Raw genomic sequence first — 14790 nt, 5'->3', positions numbered from 1 at the left:
ATAAAATGTTGCGCTTTCAAACCGAAACCATAAATCAACTAATTATGTTGAGCTGGGACAGATGGGATATATCTCAACAAAACATGAGGTGACGCTTTAGACACAAAAGAACATCTCACAAAAGGTAAAGACTTTGCATTTACAAAGGAGAAAACATTAAATTAAATACATTTCTAAAAAATTAAATTCATTATAAATTCAAAAGGAAGCACAACAATACATTTTCTTGAGTAAGACATCACATCTGTTATACCTGTGAGTTTCAATGCATACTGTACTTACATACTCTTGAATTAATTGGAATTTAAATAAGCTAAAGTAAAATGTGAGGAAATTGATAAATGGTGAAGGGAAATCTGAAATTCACAATAGCATTTCTTTTCCAGGTGCCCTCATCGGTCGATGAAGGACACCCTGTCAAATTCAGCATGTCACGCAGTCCTGGTTCCTTTTAAACTTACTCCTAATTTGGAAGAAGAAGAAGAGAAAGAAAAAAATGCAAAGGGAAAAAGAAAACAATCTAAAAACATAAGATCACCCAGGCGACTTGCTAACAAAAAAGGTGTTCAAAAAAACAAACGGGCACAATGAAAAGATAAAAACCAAAAGATTAAAAATTCCCTTAAACATTCAAGCCAACTGCAAACATTTAGCTAAATGGATGTATGCATTCAAAATCATTCCACACAAGTTTACACATAGAGACGTCATTCTAACATCCATGAAAATTATGGTTTTCCATGCTAATCAATGATTTCACCCTTGGCTTTGATGTGGATCAGTGGAGATTAAAATGTGATGATCCATAAAATTTGATTGAGAGGTTCACACTCCAGCTAAGTGACAAGGAATCGAGACCAGGCAGCAGGACAGGAGACTCCACTTCGGTGGCCCGTTAACTGTCAAACTATTCTTAGAAGAGGTCCGCTTTCAGTCCATCTTCGTGTCTGACATTCCACAGAGGAAGGCTCGCCTCTGACTGATTCCCAGTAACCTGAGGATGAATCTCCATCGGACTCTGGATGTGGCGTTAATGGAGTGGAACTGTGTGTCTGTCAGCTAGCAGGGCTTTGGTTCAGTCTGTGCTCCAGAGAGGGAGTGAAACTTTTACATTTGTGCGTCAACACGCCTTTATCGGAAACAATTCAGAGTGATCACAGCGGCGGGTGATCTGGTGAAGTCAAAGGAATGCGGGCTGAGTCTCCAATGACCCCGTGTGGCTCCTGTCGAGTAAAAAGGGGCACCAGGACTGCCTGGGATCCCGTTAATGTGCAGAGTGTGAGTTCCCTGTCTGGCTGTCTGTTAACAGTTCTCCAGGTAGTCGATGACCCGCGTGATGGACTTCTGTCCCGTGGTGCCCATCTCACACTGCGTGCGGAGACAGAATGAGAAAAACAAAAACAAGCGCGTGAGACGTGTACTAGTGTACTTTTGAGGTCTTCAGGCGCCGACAGGGGGGATTTTCGAGCTTCTGTTCACTCGAAAAGGCGATATTTATGAAACAGATGGTTCCGGTCTGCAGCTCTGACAAGATGAGTCACTTTCAAAGCTGCTACAAAATGCACATCTGGGATTGTGTAACTGTTCGGTTTAATATTAATGCTCGACTTATTTTTGAATAATCCTTTATATCACTATTTGAATTGTGCTGCTTGGATATACAAGAGTCATATTCAATTGATAATGTGTTGGTCACATTTTGTATTATAGTGGCACATTACTGCTACAAAAGCCTTTTAAAAGTGCCACTGGAGGCTGTGCTTCAGACCGGCTAAGCAGCCATCGAGTTAGAAATGAGCTACAATCACAGAGCCTTTTGTATATTGTTTTTTACAAGCATATCAGACATTATGCATTCCTCAATCGGGCCGTTAATGAAATAAAAGCTTTTGTTTTCATCTAAATTTCTCAGAAAGGAGCCGTAGAGAAAAAGAGTAAACACTGCAGTTACATTTTGAAACTAAAAAGAAATGTGGAATTACCGGCCCGTAAAAATGTTAATTTGATCCAGACCACACCGTAAAACAAAAATGTGCTTCTCCCTCAATTAATACCATTTCAAGGCATTTTGTAACTTTAATAAAATGTGTCTGGATTGAGGATCACATCAACATTTTTAGGTGTTTACAAAACATACCTTTTATGTCATGCATGAAAATGATGACTTATCTTTAGGAAGGAAATTGATTCAATTCGTGACGACAGCACCACATTCATTTTACTTCTAATGTTAAAGTCATCATCATGCAATGCCGATACTCACAGTGAGGTTCATGAAACTCAGGAACTTTTTCAGCATTTCTGTCATGATGGAGAAATCCCCTTTAGGTAGATGCTCTCTCACAGTAGTCACATTTATCTGAGAGGGACAGTAAGGTGGGTGAGCAACGACAGGAATATCTCTGGAGGGAGAAAATAACCTTAAATATTGTGCCTGCGTGTCTGATAGTCTCACCTGGCTTCCCTGGCACAGGCAGCCCAGCAGCAGAGCGGTGTAAGAGGCAACAATGCTGTCCTCCATATGCTTGCCTGCATGCTGCAGAGCTACAGAAAACACAAGGGAGAAAGAACAAGATTTACAATTACAGATACATACACTGCCTCTATTGGAGAAGACGGGTTTAAACCCTTTTCTTGCCGAAGGTAAAACTGCCGCATAAAAATAGTCTGGAAACAGGACTTGGTGTGTAACTGTAAATCACTTCTCTTGCCAGACTTGCTTGCTTTTAGACAAACGCACATTTGCAATAAGAAAGGCTAAATCTAGTTATTTGTTTTAAAAGAGTTACTGAGTCCAACACCAAGTGTCTCTATTTTCAATTAATGGGAAGGTAACTTTTATATCCTCTGCATTGTAGGGAAACACTTATTGAGACAACTTTCCTCTCAGTATTGGGGTATGGTGACATTTTATACATGCATGCTTCAGCTGATGCCCCTGAAAGCCGTTTATCACTCTGCACTAAGATTTATTACCAGCGATAATTACTATCCTCATCATGGTGAGCTGTACGCTATGGTTGGGTGGCGCTCTCTATGAGGCGTGGAAGACACTGGGTTTTACTTATTTATTCAAAAGGTCCTTACTGTTTGTATTTACCCCCTCACGTTGCCTCCTTGTTTTCTTTGAATGTGGGTACTTGTCCAACACCCTCAACCGAGTCAAACACACTCGACTGATTGAATTACGCTGCAGGTGTTGGGAATCTTTTTTTCTGAGCTTGGAAAATCTAATTTTTCTTATTGCTCAACTACAGAATGGAGTAACATTTAAAGCTTACCTCACTTTAATCCAAAGGGCAATTACAATTTTGTATTGAATCCTATTTGAGTTAGTTTCGCTTCTATTTAAGTTGATTAATCTGCCTTGAACTGGAACTGCTTTATTTATTCAAGTTTCTTTTGTTTTTCTTGGTGCCTATTTTTTGTGATTTTTCTAATTTTATGCATTTGCCTGTCGAGTTAAAATAAAGTTTGAATGAATACTTGTTTTACTGTGCTTATTGGTGACCATATTCAGTTGGAACAGCAAAAATCTAAACTGGTTTACATTTCTCAGTTTGTGAATCAACCATATGAACAACACTGCCATCCTGTTAGGATACAATTGGTGCACATTCAGGTGTTTCAATGGGAGTTATGCTACGGCATCTGAACAATGTTCTATACAGGATAAAGCAGCTCAATGGTAGGGATTTCATGGTTGTTCGTACTGTGACAATTTTCTATACTCTATACAATGATGGAATAATGCTAGTTGACAAAGTGCAACCAGGTAATGTTGGGTAAAATTAGCTTGAAGACCTTCAGGCCAACATCCATTGGTAAATCACTTGAGATCTGTGCAGTTTTGTGGAAGAGAAAGAAACCCCACTTGCTCCGATCCTAATTAGTTGAGTTAACAAAACGTAATGTAATCACCACTGCAACAATAAACACATGTATCTGGATTATGATTTTAGCTCAAGCTAAAAACAGCCCCTCTTACATGCACAAAGATAACTTCAAACACACACACACAAACGTCTACCTTTATTTAGATCCAACTCTCCATCCTCCTCCTCTTTCTTCTCATTATCTTTGTTCTCATTTTGACTGTCGTTGGTGGGTTCGGCTGCCACCCACTGGATCTCTCCCGACGTTTCCTGCCACTCTCCGCTTTGGTCCAGTGCCGGTTTGGGTGCTTCGCTGATGAGGTCGTCAGTTTTAGCCTCAGCCAGGATGGCAGCGCGCTCCCTCTCCAGGAAGAGCTACAGTTTGGAGAGAAAAACAGACGTGAACCCCAAAACACAAACTTTTTAATTGGAGCCAAGTAACAGAGTAGATTTTGAATAATTTAAAAGGGAACAAAAAGGATAGTAGTTAATCATGATAGCCAAGGTATTTCTTCATGGCGAGGTCAGAAAGCAACTTGGTATGCCAAAACCTCCCATGACAGTTAAGGTAGTTTTAAAGTTAATCACTACTTTACTCTCAAAAGGTTCCTCTCCGGCTTTCACTAAACTCTGCGCTAATAAGTCAGTTAGGCAAGGAGTTTGTTAAGGACCATCAATTATAAAGCAAAAACGTTATCTTGAATTTTAAATCCATAAAATCGGTGTGCATCAATTTACACATACTTATTATTTAGTGTTGAGACTGTCAAATGTATGAAACTTAAGCCTTTACTTTTTTCTTCTTCTCATCACCAATTGTTTCTGCTCACATCCTAAAAGAAAAACTATACCCGAGACGGATAAAAACAACCTAAAATATTTATTATCCTGGCACAATTCCTACCTGCACCAGAGCAGCCAAAGCACCGGAGGGCTTGGGCTTGACAGCCTCTTCTTCCTGAGTCACAGCTGTGGTTGGCGGTTCCGATGTTGCCGCTGTGTCCGATTGTGTTGGGTCAGCAGGCTGCATCAGGCTGTCTTCCAGACAGGTGTCGTCAACGATGTACTCCATGTCCACCAGACAGTGGCGGTTTCTGGAGCTATACTCCACGAGGTTGATGAGTAGACCCAGACCCTGGTAAACACGACAAAATGCACAAATGAGACACACGTACATCAGGTGACAGACAAAAAGAGGGCAAAAACAGGTTGGAGGAATGCCCTTTTAACAATGATGGTGCGTTTTGCTTTGTTCAAGATATCTTACCAGTACTCGCACGTCGAAGCGCTGCTCCTGGGGGATGTAGCGTGGTACTCGGAGGACGCAATTCAGAGCGGTTACGTTTAGCTGTTCCTGCTCACCTGTCTTAGTGCTCCCCCACTCTGCAGATAGAAAGAACAACATTAATAAACTCTGCTTATGCTGGTCAATACCATGCTAAGTACCTGAAGCCTGATTGATATGGTTGAAGTCCAGTTGAGCAGATTAAGAAGAATATAGTCCAACAGTGCAATTAACTGTGCTTCATTGTTATGCATTACATTAATAAGACCTATTACTGAGTCATTGTCCAGCTCTTAATATCCAGAAAGGCCAAATAAAAGCAAAAAAATAGAACTAAACATATACAGCGGTAAATGAGATACCATTGTCGTGGGTAAGGTTGAGCAGCACTCCTATGATGGCCCTCATGCAGTCCTCCACAGCCTTGCCCACGTTACTGAAGCTGCAGTGGGGCAGCGCTGCCCCCGACAATGAAAGAGAGCTGTTGTTTAACGCTCTGCTGTATCGCTGAATCATATCCTCACAGTACCGCAAAGCTCTGGGGAATGCAAGAGAAAAAAAACACGCTGATGAGAGAAACTGTACTTTTTGTAACACCATCATACCATGTATCTTTGTTCTTCAGAGGTAAACTAAATGAACTGTTATATTAGTCAGTGCTTCAGTATGTGTTCATGTTCGATCAATAATAGCTTTAAGCTTTATCTGGTGCTCACCTGGCAGAGGACACGATGAGCTGCGAGTCTTTGTAGGCAATCAAGTAACCCTGGTTTTCTGAGTTCTGCACTGTCACCTGTTGGCAGAAGATGAAAGAAAAGAACAAAAATCAATACAGGCACTTTTGCTTTGTCTTTTGATCAGATAAGATAGTTAATAAGAATGTATTTTTTCTTCTTTAAACGGCGCCTTTCATAAAGGGAACAGTAAAAGTAACCATTTCACTTCACAGTACTCATTTAGTCTTTGAGTTTAACTCTTGTACGACTTCTGTGAAAGAGGAAACCCAACAGGGCAGTACTTACACTCTCAAGTACTCTCAGACACCGCTCAGCCCCCCATAAAGATGCCACAAGGTTCTCCTTGTCATCTTCTTGGCTCAGGTTCTCCACACACTCTTTAACTGTTGAAACACAAAGGACTTGACTACTGCACATCCTGACAGATACATGAAAGTCCACAGCTGTGACGCGTAATATTGGAAAGAAAATCTTTGCACATACAGAGACACGCAAACTGCCCTTCTGCGTACTACTCATCCCACAAAACCTACCTTTGTCTACAATATGATCCAGACCGCCGAGGAGTCGCAGCTCTTCTTTGAACCAATCTCCTGCTCTCTTGGAGGTGAGCGAGAGCAGCGTCTCCATGGCAAGATGGCCCGTCTACAACAGAAAAACAACATGTGAGATCTGCAATATGACACAGAGTTTTCATCTTCTCAAACCAGAAATATGACAGTGTAAAGAGACTACACGTCAACACATTTTTCATATTTGTCATGAATGAATGCATTACAATTTGACTCTCTAATTGGCATTTCCATCCAAAATATCATCCAACTCCTGTCAATTTAAGCTTGCTGATGTGTAAAGTGACAACACTTTATAATACAGGCCTCAAAAGACGCTTTTATTGGATCTAAAAATGTCAGTGCAGTTCAACAGCGTAATCTTCATGGGAATACCTGCGATTCTTCACATCAACTTTCAAAATAACCGTCAGTATGAATATTTATTTAAATAAATCAATATATTTTCCACAAACGGGTATTCAGTATTTCTTAAGGTAGAAGAGAATAAAAGAGCGAGGTGCATAAAAAAATAATTAGAGAAGAACATTTTGCTCAATTTGATAGATAGGGCTTTTTCTAAAACAATTCCAATGAAGCCATTTAAGTATTACTGGCGTTTTGCTTGTTGCAGAAATAATCATTAAACCTAGAGAAGGTTGTTACATAATGAATCATCCAATACATCAAAAAGGTGAAGTTTAAATATTTCATTATTTAACCCACCGTGATGTTTTCTAAGTCGAGGTGCTTGTTGTGCACGGTCTCGCACAGCTTCCTGATCTTCTCCTTGACCTTTTCCACCTCTTTTGGGGTGAGCTGTTCCTGGTCCGCTGGGCAGTCCAAGTCCAGCTCCAGCAGCTTGATCATAAGCTCCAGGCAGGCCCTGTCCAGATCCATGTTAAGACGATCCCGACTCAGGATGTACATCAGCGACGCCGTGCACAGAGCAAGGTTCTGATGGAACGATGGAGAAAGACTTGACAAAGTGTTGTACACGGGTGAGCTGTGCTCTTCAGCGGTTAAATAGCTCTCCACTGTAACTATAGTATTCTCTAAGTAAGAAGAACTTAGCTCCGAGGGTTGCCAATAGTTGTGCATGCAAATGTACAACTAAGAAGTTTATCAATAGAAATAATGCACAGAAAATATGACACATTGAGGAGAACTAAAACTGTACCAAAGCTCTCAGTGCTTTGAAATAAAACAAACATCAACCACACCAGAATATATGTGACATTTTTATAAAGCTTCTCCAGATCACACTGCTACTTAGACCCTATACAATACTGATAATTAAACAACAAATGCATGACAGAATAATGTCTGCACGTACAGCAAGCAATTACTTCCGATGAAAAAAACTCAAAAACTTTGGGACTAAAACTTGAATATGATCCCCTTTAAGGACAAAAACAAACAACAAAAGCAGTAATTACTCAATTTGTAAACATGTTTTACTATTCCCTACTGACCGGGTGTTGTGGAGCATCACTGATCATTTTGAAGACCTGTGCCACTTTCCCTCTGGCTCGCAGGTGCATCCTGAAACCAGGCATGGCACACCGTGTGGCCAAGCTGATTACACTGCAGCAGCAAGTGAAACAGAGAAAGGGGAGGATTACTGAAATGTTGGGTCAAATATAAATATTTATATTTGACCCAAGCACATTTTTGCACATGACTGAGAATGTTGGAAAGCCCACTTCCAAAACCAACCACACCATTGTTTTATTTTTTCTCTGCAAGCATCAAATAAATACTGAAGCACCAAAGGAGGCTTTGTTCTTTGTCAGACTCCAGAAAAATATATGGTTTATCTCTGCTCTTTCATTGTCATCTTTTGGGGTCATGTGCAGAGAATATATTAAAATATAGGTACACATCTACTGCCTCTATAGCATTTAATGTGTTCCTTTAATAAACATTTGTTAAAATTAAAATAAAAAAAACCTACAAAAATACCATACATTTAAAACCTTTTGGTAAATTGCATGTAAATGAGACAAGAAACTAAAACCATTAAGAGTTCTCTTTAAAGATATTTGTATCACTACCTCCTGCTGCTTTCTTAGAACAATTATTAGTTTTGTTTTATTTAATGAAGTATGAAATATCAAGCTTTGATTAACTAAAGTAGCTGTTCATGTAATTGCTTTATAAATAGGCCAGGCTAATATGCGAGCAAATGTTAGGTGACAAGTGCTTATAGCATTCAATCAACCTAGTGAGGTATTTGATACCAATACAAATTAGTAACATCAATATGCCCGGAGAAAAAAAAAATTATTATGTCAGAGCAAACTTACAAAAAAGGACGTGCACAAAAAAGTGTTTTATTCCACTCACCTAAGGCATCTTGTGTTGAGTGGCTGACTGCTCTTCAGCCCTGTCTCCAAGTATTCAAAATCATCCGTGAACTCTTGATTCTCTCCAAACTCCACGACATCATTGAAGTGTTTCACATGCTGCACCACCGTGTACAGCTGGTGGGAGGGGAACAGGGTTAATTACAGCTAATTGGAAAGCCTCGCATCTGTCCAGAATTACAGGCCACTGAAACAAGCACAGACACACCTAAACGACGAGAGAATTGCTCTCATTTAAAAAAATCCTCTTCACCGGTTCAATAACCAGAAATAGCTGACTGTGCTAATGCCCTATTATCAATAAAGAATCAGCGTGTGGAGTTGGGGCCAGATCAGCAGTTGCCTCTGTATGTTTACCAGAGTCAACAGTCATGCTGTGTGTGCACAACATGACACAGGAGGAAGGACCCGGGTTTCAGATAACACCAATGTGTGGCGACAGCTTAGCTGAAGCCATTTTACCTTAGGGGGTCTGTGCTTAACAGCTTGATCTGGGGCCAGAAGGCCCATCTGTAAATGAGGAGATTTTAAATTAACAGCTACAGTCCCCATTGCTCCCTCCAATCCACAAAGGGGTTCAAACAAACACCGAGCTTGACATGGATCCAAAGAACGCTATGCCTTTACTGTATAACCTGCATCAATGGGTAGCAGAAGCTTGTCTGAGTATGAAAATAAGATTCAAATCATAGCAGCAATGCAAACAAATGTAAAAAAAACTCAACACAAATAAGCATTACGCTGCATTCCTTAGTAGACGTCTAAAACCATTTGTCTGCTCTGGATTCACCTCCTTGTGCTCCTTCCTGCATTTGAGTGCCGTGACAATATCCTGGTTGAGTCGTGTGGGGATGGTCTCTGACTTAATGACTTTGGGCGGCGGTGGAGGGGCTTTGAACAAGCCATCATCTTTATGTGAGTTGCTGTCCTTGCTGCTGCTCGATAAAACTGCCTGAGGAAGAAAAGAGGCAGAGGAATGGGGTTCAAACCAAAGCAACAAAATCTGTTTAACGACATATCCGCGAGATTTACCACAGCTGAATAATCTGTTAAACACACGTCTTTAATAAGTGTTGTTAACACATGTCAGATGAGGTAGTGCAAAGTTAAAAACTACTTTTTAAATCCTCTCTTTTAATGGCCCCGTCTCTGAACAAACATTTATTTATTTCCATGGGGGGAATTTAACATAGAATATACAAATAAACCTAGGTTGACTTGTCTGGGAAAACAACCGTGGGAAAAGAAAAGAGACCAATTTAAGCCATTAAACAAAACTGTTGACTACTAAGAGAACCATAAACTATATCCTTGGCTGTGAACAGTAGGGAATGGGACATTTTGGAAACAAAAATACTGCTTGTTAGCATGCGCTTAACATAACACCTTGTAATATTGTTTGCCGGCTTTGTGCAGATGAATGCATACATTTAAAATGAAACCTTTAAACATCCCAAATGAACCTTATTCACAGTAACCATAATTGTGCTAACATTATTTCTCTACGAAATAAAGCAAAATTCAATATCAATAAGCACTACGGGAGCGGTATCTCACCGGAGCCGTTTGAGATCGAGAAAGTGGAGGCACAGGTATCTCTTCAGGCTCAGGTTGGTTCCAGTGACGAGCGTTGTACACAGCTTTAGCAGGGGACTGGAACCGAGTGAGGATTTAAGAATTGGTTAGTTATCTGAACAGAGATAAAGCATAACACCCAATTTATTCATCTGATGGATAACTGTCAACACTATTTCCATAAAACATTCCAGCACAAAGCTCAAGTAATTGTTGTGAATAAGCACAACTGCACACATAAATATTGCATCCTGCCATCAAGATGATAGACCAAGACAACAGCAGCCTCAATGTAGAGCACAACAGTCCCAAAGCAGCACAAAACATTTCCTGAAAATGACACGAGTGCGACTCAATTATATATTGCAAAGACAATGTGCAGGGCTTTGACGGTGATGTGAAAAAAGTTAATACAAAAAATAAGGAAGATAGACCACAAATAACCCAAAGCCACTGCAAAATATGATCTAAATAAGCAGAGCGAATACAGCCATTACACAAAATACCACAAATCAAAGCTGAATATGAGCCCGACCAAGAAACCCCTGCCTACTGAAAGACCGCTTAAGGTGAACGCTACTGAACACACATTTAACCCATTCAGACGAGACTGTCTAAAGTTAAATCAATCTCAAAATGCAAATGTAAGTCTAGCACAGCTGAAGAAACAAACAATTCCAATACATTAAATGGCATCCAAATTACTCTTAGTTTAGATTAATTCTAGCACCCTTGCTCAATTTCTCTGGTGCTATCCCCTCTCCCATTATCTCTATCTATTTTTAAACAGGCTGGGCATTCTGTTACGTGAATGTAATTTAAATATTGATAACATTAAAGAAAAGCCAGTTCAAAGCCAAGCATTGTCAGACCCAGATCAACTCTGGCCAGGAGGACAGCCATTAGGCAAGTTAGATGACAAATTCACTTTTTAGTACGGCAGACAAAGCATGCTCCTATACCTTTTTGGGTCCACTGAAGATCTTTTTGAGACCAACAGTGTCCTTGGATTTGTCACCCGACTTTCCTGAGCGTCCTTTCTGCCCCTCAGCACCACCAGGGCTGCAGTCATCAGCATAGTCCAATATATCTGTCGGATAAACCAGATTGTTGACGGTGAAAAACAAGTAAACAAGTATCAATGTGTTAATGAACTAGGTCTCATATAGTGTAGCTTTTTTTTTAAAGTTCTGATAAAGTGAATGTTTTAGAAGCTTCTAGTTTAAATCTAAGCCAGGCTTCAAATAACTTGATCACAATATCACCCAAACTGCACAAAAGTTAACCCTTAAGTTAATTAAGTGTCCATATATTACGGATAAACTTACCTGTATTGCTGCTGGCCTGGCTGTCCTGAGAGTCACTGGTGTGAGGGCTGTCCACAGCAAAGCTCAGAGCAGCTAAGGCTGCAGCTGCCTTCTTGGCCTTTTTCTCTTTGGCCTGAGAGCTCTCCTCGTCACTGTCACTTTCGCTCAGGTCGTCAAAGCCAAAGTACTTGATCTTGTAGTTACTCTTGCCTGCCATGCCACCTTCTGAACCATCCCCGCCCCCCTGGTCCTCTTTGTCCTCAAAGCCAAAAAACTCTAACTTGGTTTCAGTCTTGGTTTTCTTGGTCTTTGTCTGGGTGGGTCTGGACCTGGGAAGATACAACGAGTGGATGCATTTCTTGTTTGAATTGCTATCTTTTTCACTAAGACTGGGGAGGACAACACAATGTTAATGTTTAAAAACCACTAAAACATGATGTATTATAGAACTATAATAGACCACGTCCACTAATGACAGTATTTCCAAAGAGCCAACTTCGACAGTCAAAGTAAAAATTAGTCTACTTACTACCACTAAAGTAAATTCAGTCATGGTGAGTAATGTGGCATTGTATACAATGATATTAGCCTCCTACTACGTATATATAAAATAAACCATTGTGCTATCCTTAGCAATTCTAAAGTCACAGGACTGTGTTAAGCTACACATACATTGGAATGACTTACCTGGTAGATTTGGATGTGGCAGCATCTGACTTCTTCTTCATTTGGGCTGATTCTCCAAGGTCAGCAGGGGTAGCTGGGGTGACTAGTTCATCAATGCTCCGCTCAATGGAATCTTGTATGGTGACGTTGCACACTGACAGACAGGAAGGATGCAGAACTGTGTAGTCCCGTACCCTCCCGCCTCCTCTGCCTGCGGGCTTGGCTGCTGGTTTAGCGTTGGCAGCAGTACTACTTGCGCTAGCAGAAAGGGCACTGTTGGGTTTATCATGGGCACTCGCTGTTTCAGTGGGCTTGTTGCCGTTGTTTTCAGCAGGTTCAAAGGAAGTTTTCTTAGACTGGTTGGGTCGCAGGTATTTCTTGCAGTTTGAGGCCCTAAGGGTGAATGGAGACGGGGGAAGGTTGTCCACTGGTTCTGGTGGAGGTTCCAACTCATCTCTTTTCTTATCTCCCAAAGGCAATTCATCATGAGTGGAAGAGGTCTGGAAGTCTCTACTACCACCGGGTGCATCAATGGACAGTTTAAGGGAGGTGACTGTGTTAGGAGTGGAGGAGATTGGCCCCTGGGGCATGGACAATTTCTGTTCATCAGAGGGGACTGTGTTTGATGAGGAGGCCTTGAATGCAGGTTTTTGGTTGCTATCTGATGTACTTTTGTACCTGGGCTGGGTATTTTTAACAACACTCTCTTCAGATGTTTGCTTGGCTGTGAATGGAGGAAAAACAATTATGACAGATGGTGACATGAAACAGCTGACACTGCGACAAATTGCTTGCCGAGATATCAATTAAATAAACAAATGGAGACGAATAATGAAATATCAAGGACACGCATTAGTGGCAAGTGAATCAATAGACTTGTTTGTTATGTTGGTTTAGTGTATGCATCGATGACTTACTTGTGAACTTGGCTGTTGAGTTTGCAGAGCCCTGTGCAGAGGGAACGACAGTGGCTGTCCCACCACTCTGCACTGCAGTGGTCTTTGTCACTGCCCCTTCAGTGACTCCCACCCGGGTTACATCCTTGGATTCATCGTCACTGTCAAACCCAAATGGGTCTTCGTCACTGTTGCTGTCCTCAAGTCTGGGCCTTTTGGAAAGCTCAGACACTTCCGGTTTTAAAGCAGGCCTTTTGGCCCCCAACTGAGCCTTGTAGGTGGTCTCCCCCCATTTGGTGGTCAGTGTCGGCTTTTTATTGGAGAAGACCTCGTCAAATTTGGAGTTAGCCTCCCCTCCCTTGCGGTTGTATGTTTTACCGAATCTAGACGTCATGATGGTTGCTTTATGTTACATATTCCCTGTGAACAGAAGCAGAGACGATTCAACATGTGCAACATCGCTCATGCGTCAAAAAAAAACTGTGCAAACGTCAGGCGGCGCGTCAGTTCGACAAATGTGACTGACTGATAACTTCATGTAAACGTTAAATATAACGCTCGACACGCGGCCACTGGACCACGTCTTCCAACATGCAATCGCCCGCCGTTACCCAGTCAACGTCGGGCTCTTGGAGACAGTTCAATAACTTGCGTGTAAACAATCGGTTGACACCAAGTTCGCATGGCCAAGTTAGCTCGCAGCTCGAACCGCACAGCTAGTAAATATCATATCGCTCGTGTGTGTGAAATACGACAAAGAGCTCGAGCGACTTGGATGGACTTTAATAAAACTTTGAGTTACTTGCATTGGATAACGCCGCATCGAGAGGACAGTAACTAAGCTACATATGCTCCCCCGAGCGAGGCCCGCTGCTGCTTGTAAAGTTATTATAAAGTTAGCCGTTAGCAATTAGCTCCACTACTGCTAAGCTAACGTCGGTCCTGTTTACGTTTTACACACTTGGCCGCATCGAATGTGGAAAACGTTGCGTTTTAAATATGATGAAGTAAATTCAAAGCACACATTTTAATAAAGAGATTTGGTTTTTAAAAACCGTCGCCAGTACAAAAGAATAGCAGCACACACTGTTACCTTTCAACTCCGACGACTAGCTTAACGTCTGCTTGCTTCCTAGCCAGCCGGCTAGGCCTGATTTCTCCTCGCTCTCAAATCAAGCGGGTAAAGTCCGTTTAAACAACTCTAGAAACACATCTCCAACCCGAATGTGGCCCAAGAGCAATACCCGTAAGCAAAGAAAATAGGCCCAAACTTACTCGTATATACAATAGTCTAAATAGAGTGGATAATCCGGACTTTTTGCATTATGTAGTGCCACTGACGGCCATTAAAATATCCCCTCCCTCCTCGTTCCTTGGCAGGACCCGAATGTAGTGCGCCGCAAGAAGGGAGCAGACCAATCAGCAGAAGGTACCTTCTCCAGTGCGTCGAGACTCTGTCAGCAAACGGGATTTTGATTGGCTGACAGTTGAAACCATAACACACGATAGGGGACGCTGGTGTTCCACTT

At 41.4% G+C, this 14790-nt stretch overlaps 1 protein-coding gene across 2 annotated transcripts; it reads right to left on the bottom strand.

Moving 5' to 3' along the window:
- Positions 1–1105: 1105 nt before the first annotated feature.
- wapla (WAPL cohesin release factor a) lies at positions 1106–14656 on the bottom strand. 2 transcript variants are annotated; one of them, XM_068568028.1, is made up of 20 exons: positions 14537–14656; positions 13283–13681; positions 12387–13089; positions 11721–12028; positions 11355–11482; positions 10375–10470; positions 9608–9769; positions 8798–8934; positions 7924–8035; positions 7175–7405; positions 6431–6542; positions 6183–6280; positions 5877–5953; positions 5523–5698; positions 5143–5258; positions 4780–5010; positions 4031–4250; positions 2456–2544; positions 2264–2359; positions 1106–1368 (listed from the first exon to the last, which is right to left on the bottom strand). In XM_068568028.1, exons 2-20 carry the CDS (start codon positions 13653–13655, stop codon positions 1303–1305), a joined length of 3531 nt encoding a protein of 1176 aa, XP_068424129.1. In that variant the 5' UTR covers positions 13656–13681; positions 14537–14656; the 3' UTR covers positions 1106–1302. The 2 variants fall into 2 exon arrangements, with proteins under 2 accessions (XP_068424129.1, XP_068424128.1); XM_068568027.1 differs by having other exon boundaries at positions 14355–14653.
- Between the last annotated feature and the right edge of the window lie 134 nt (positions 14657–14790).

The sequence above is a fragment of the Clinocottus analis genome, unplaced genomic scaffold (genome assembly GCF_023055335.1).
Source record: "Clinocottus analis isolate CAN_PGR_092001 unplaced genomic scaffold, fCliAna1.0.p SCAF_8, whole genome shotgun sequence".
NCBI lineage: Eukaryota > Metazoa > Chordata > Actinopteri > Perciformes > Cottidae > Clinocottus > Clinocottus analis.
The sequence above is the reverse complement of the archived record's forward strand: the minus strand, read 5'-3'. Positions and strand labels throughout refer to the sequence as shown.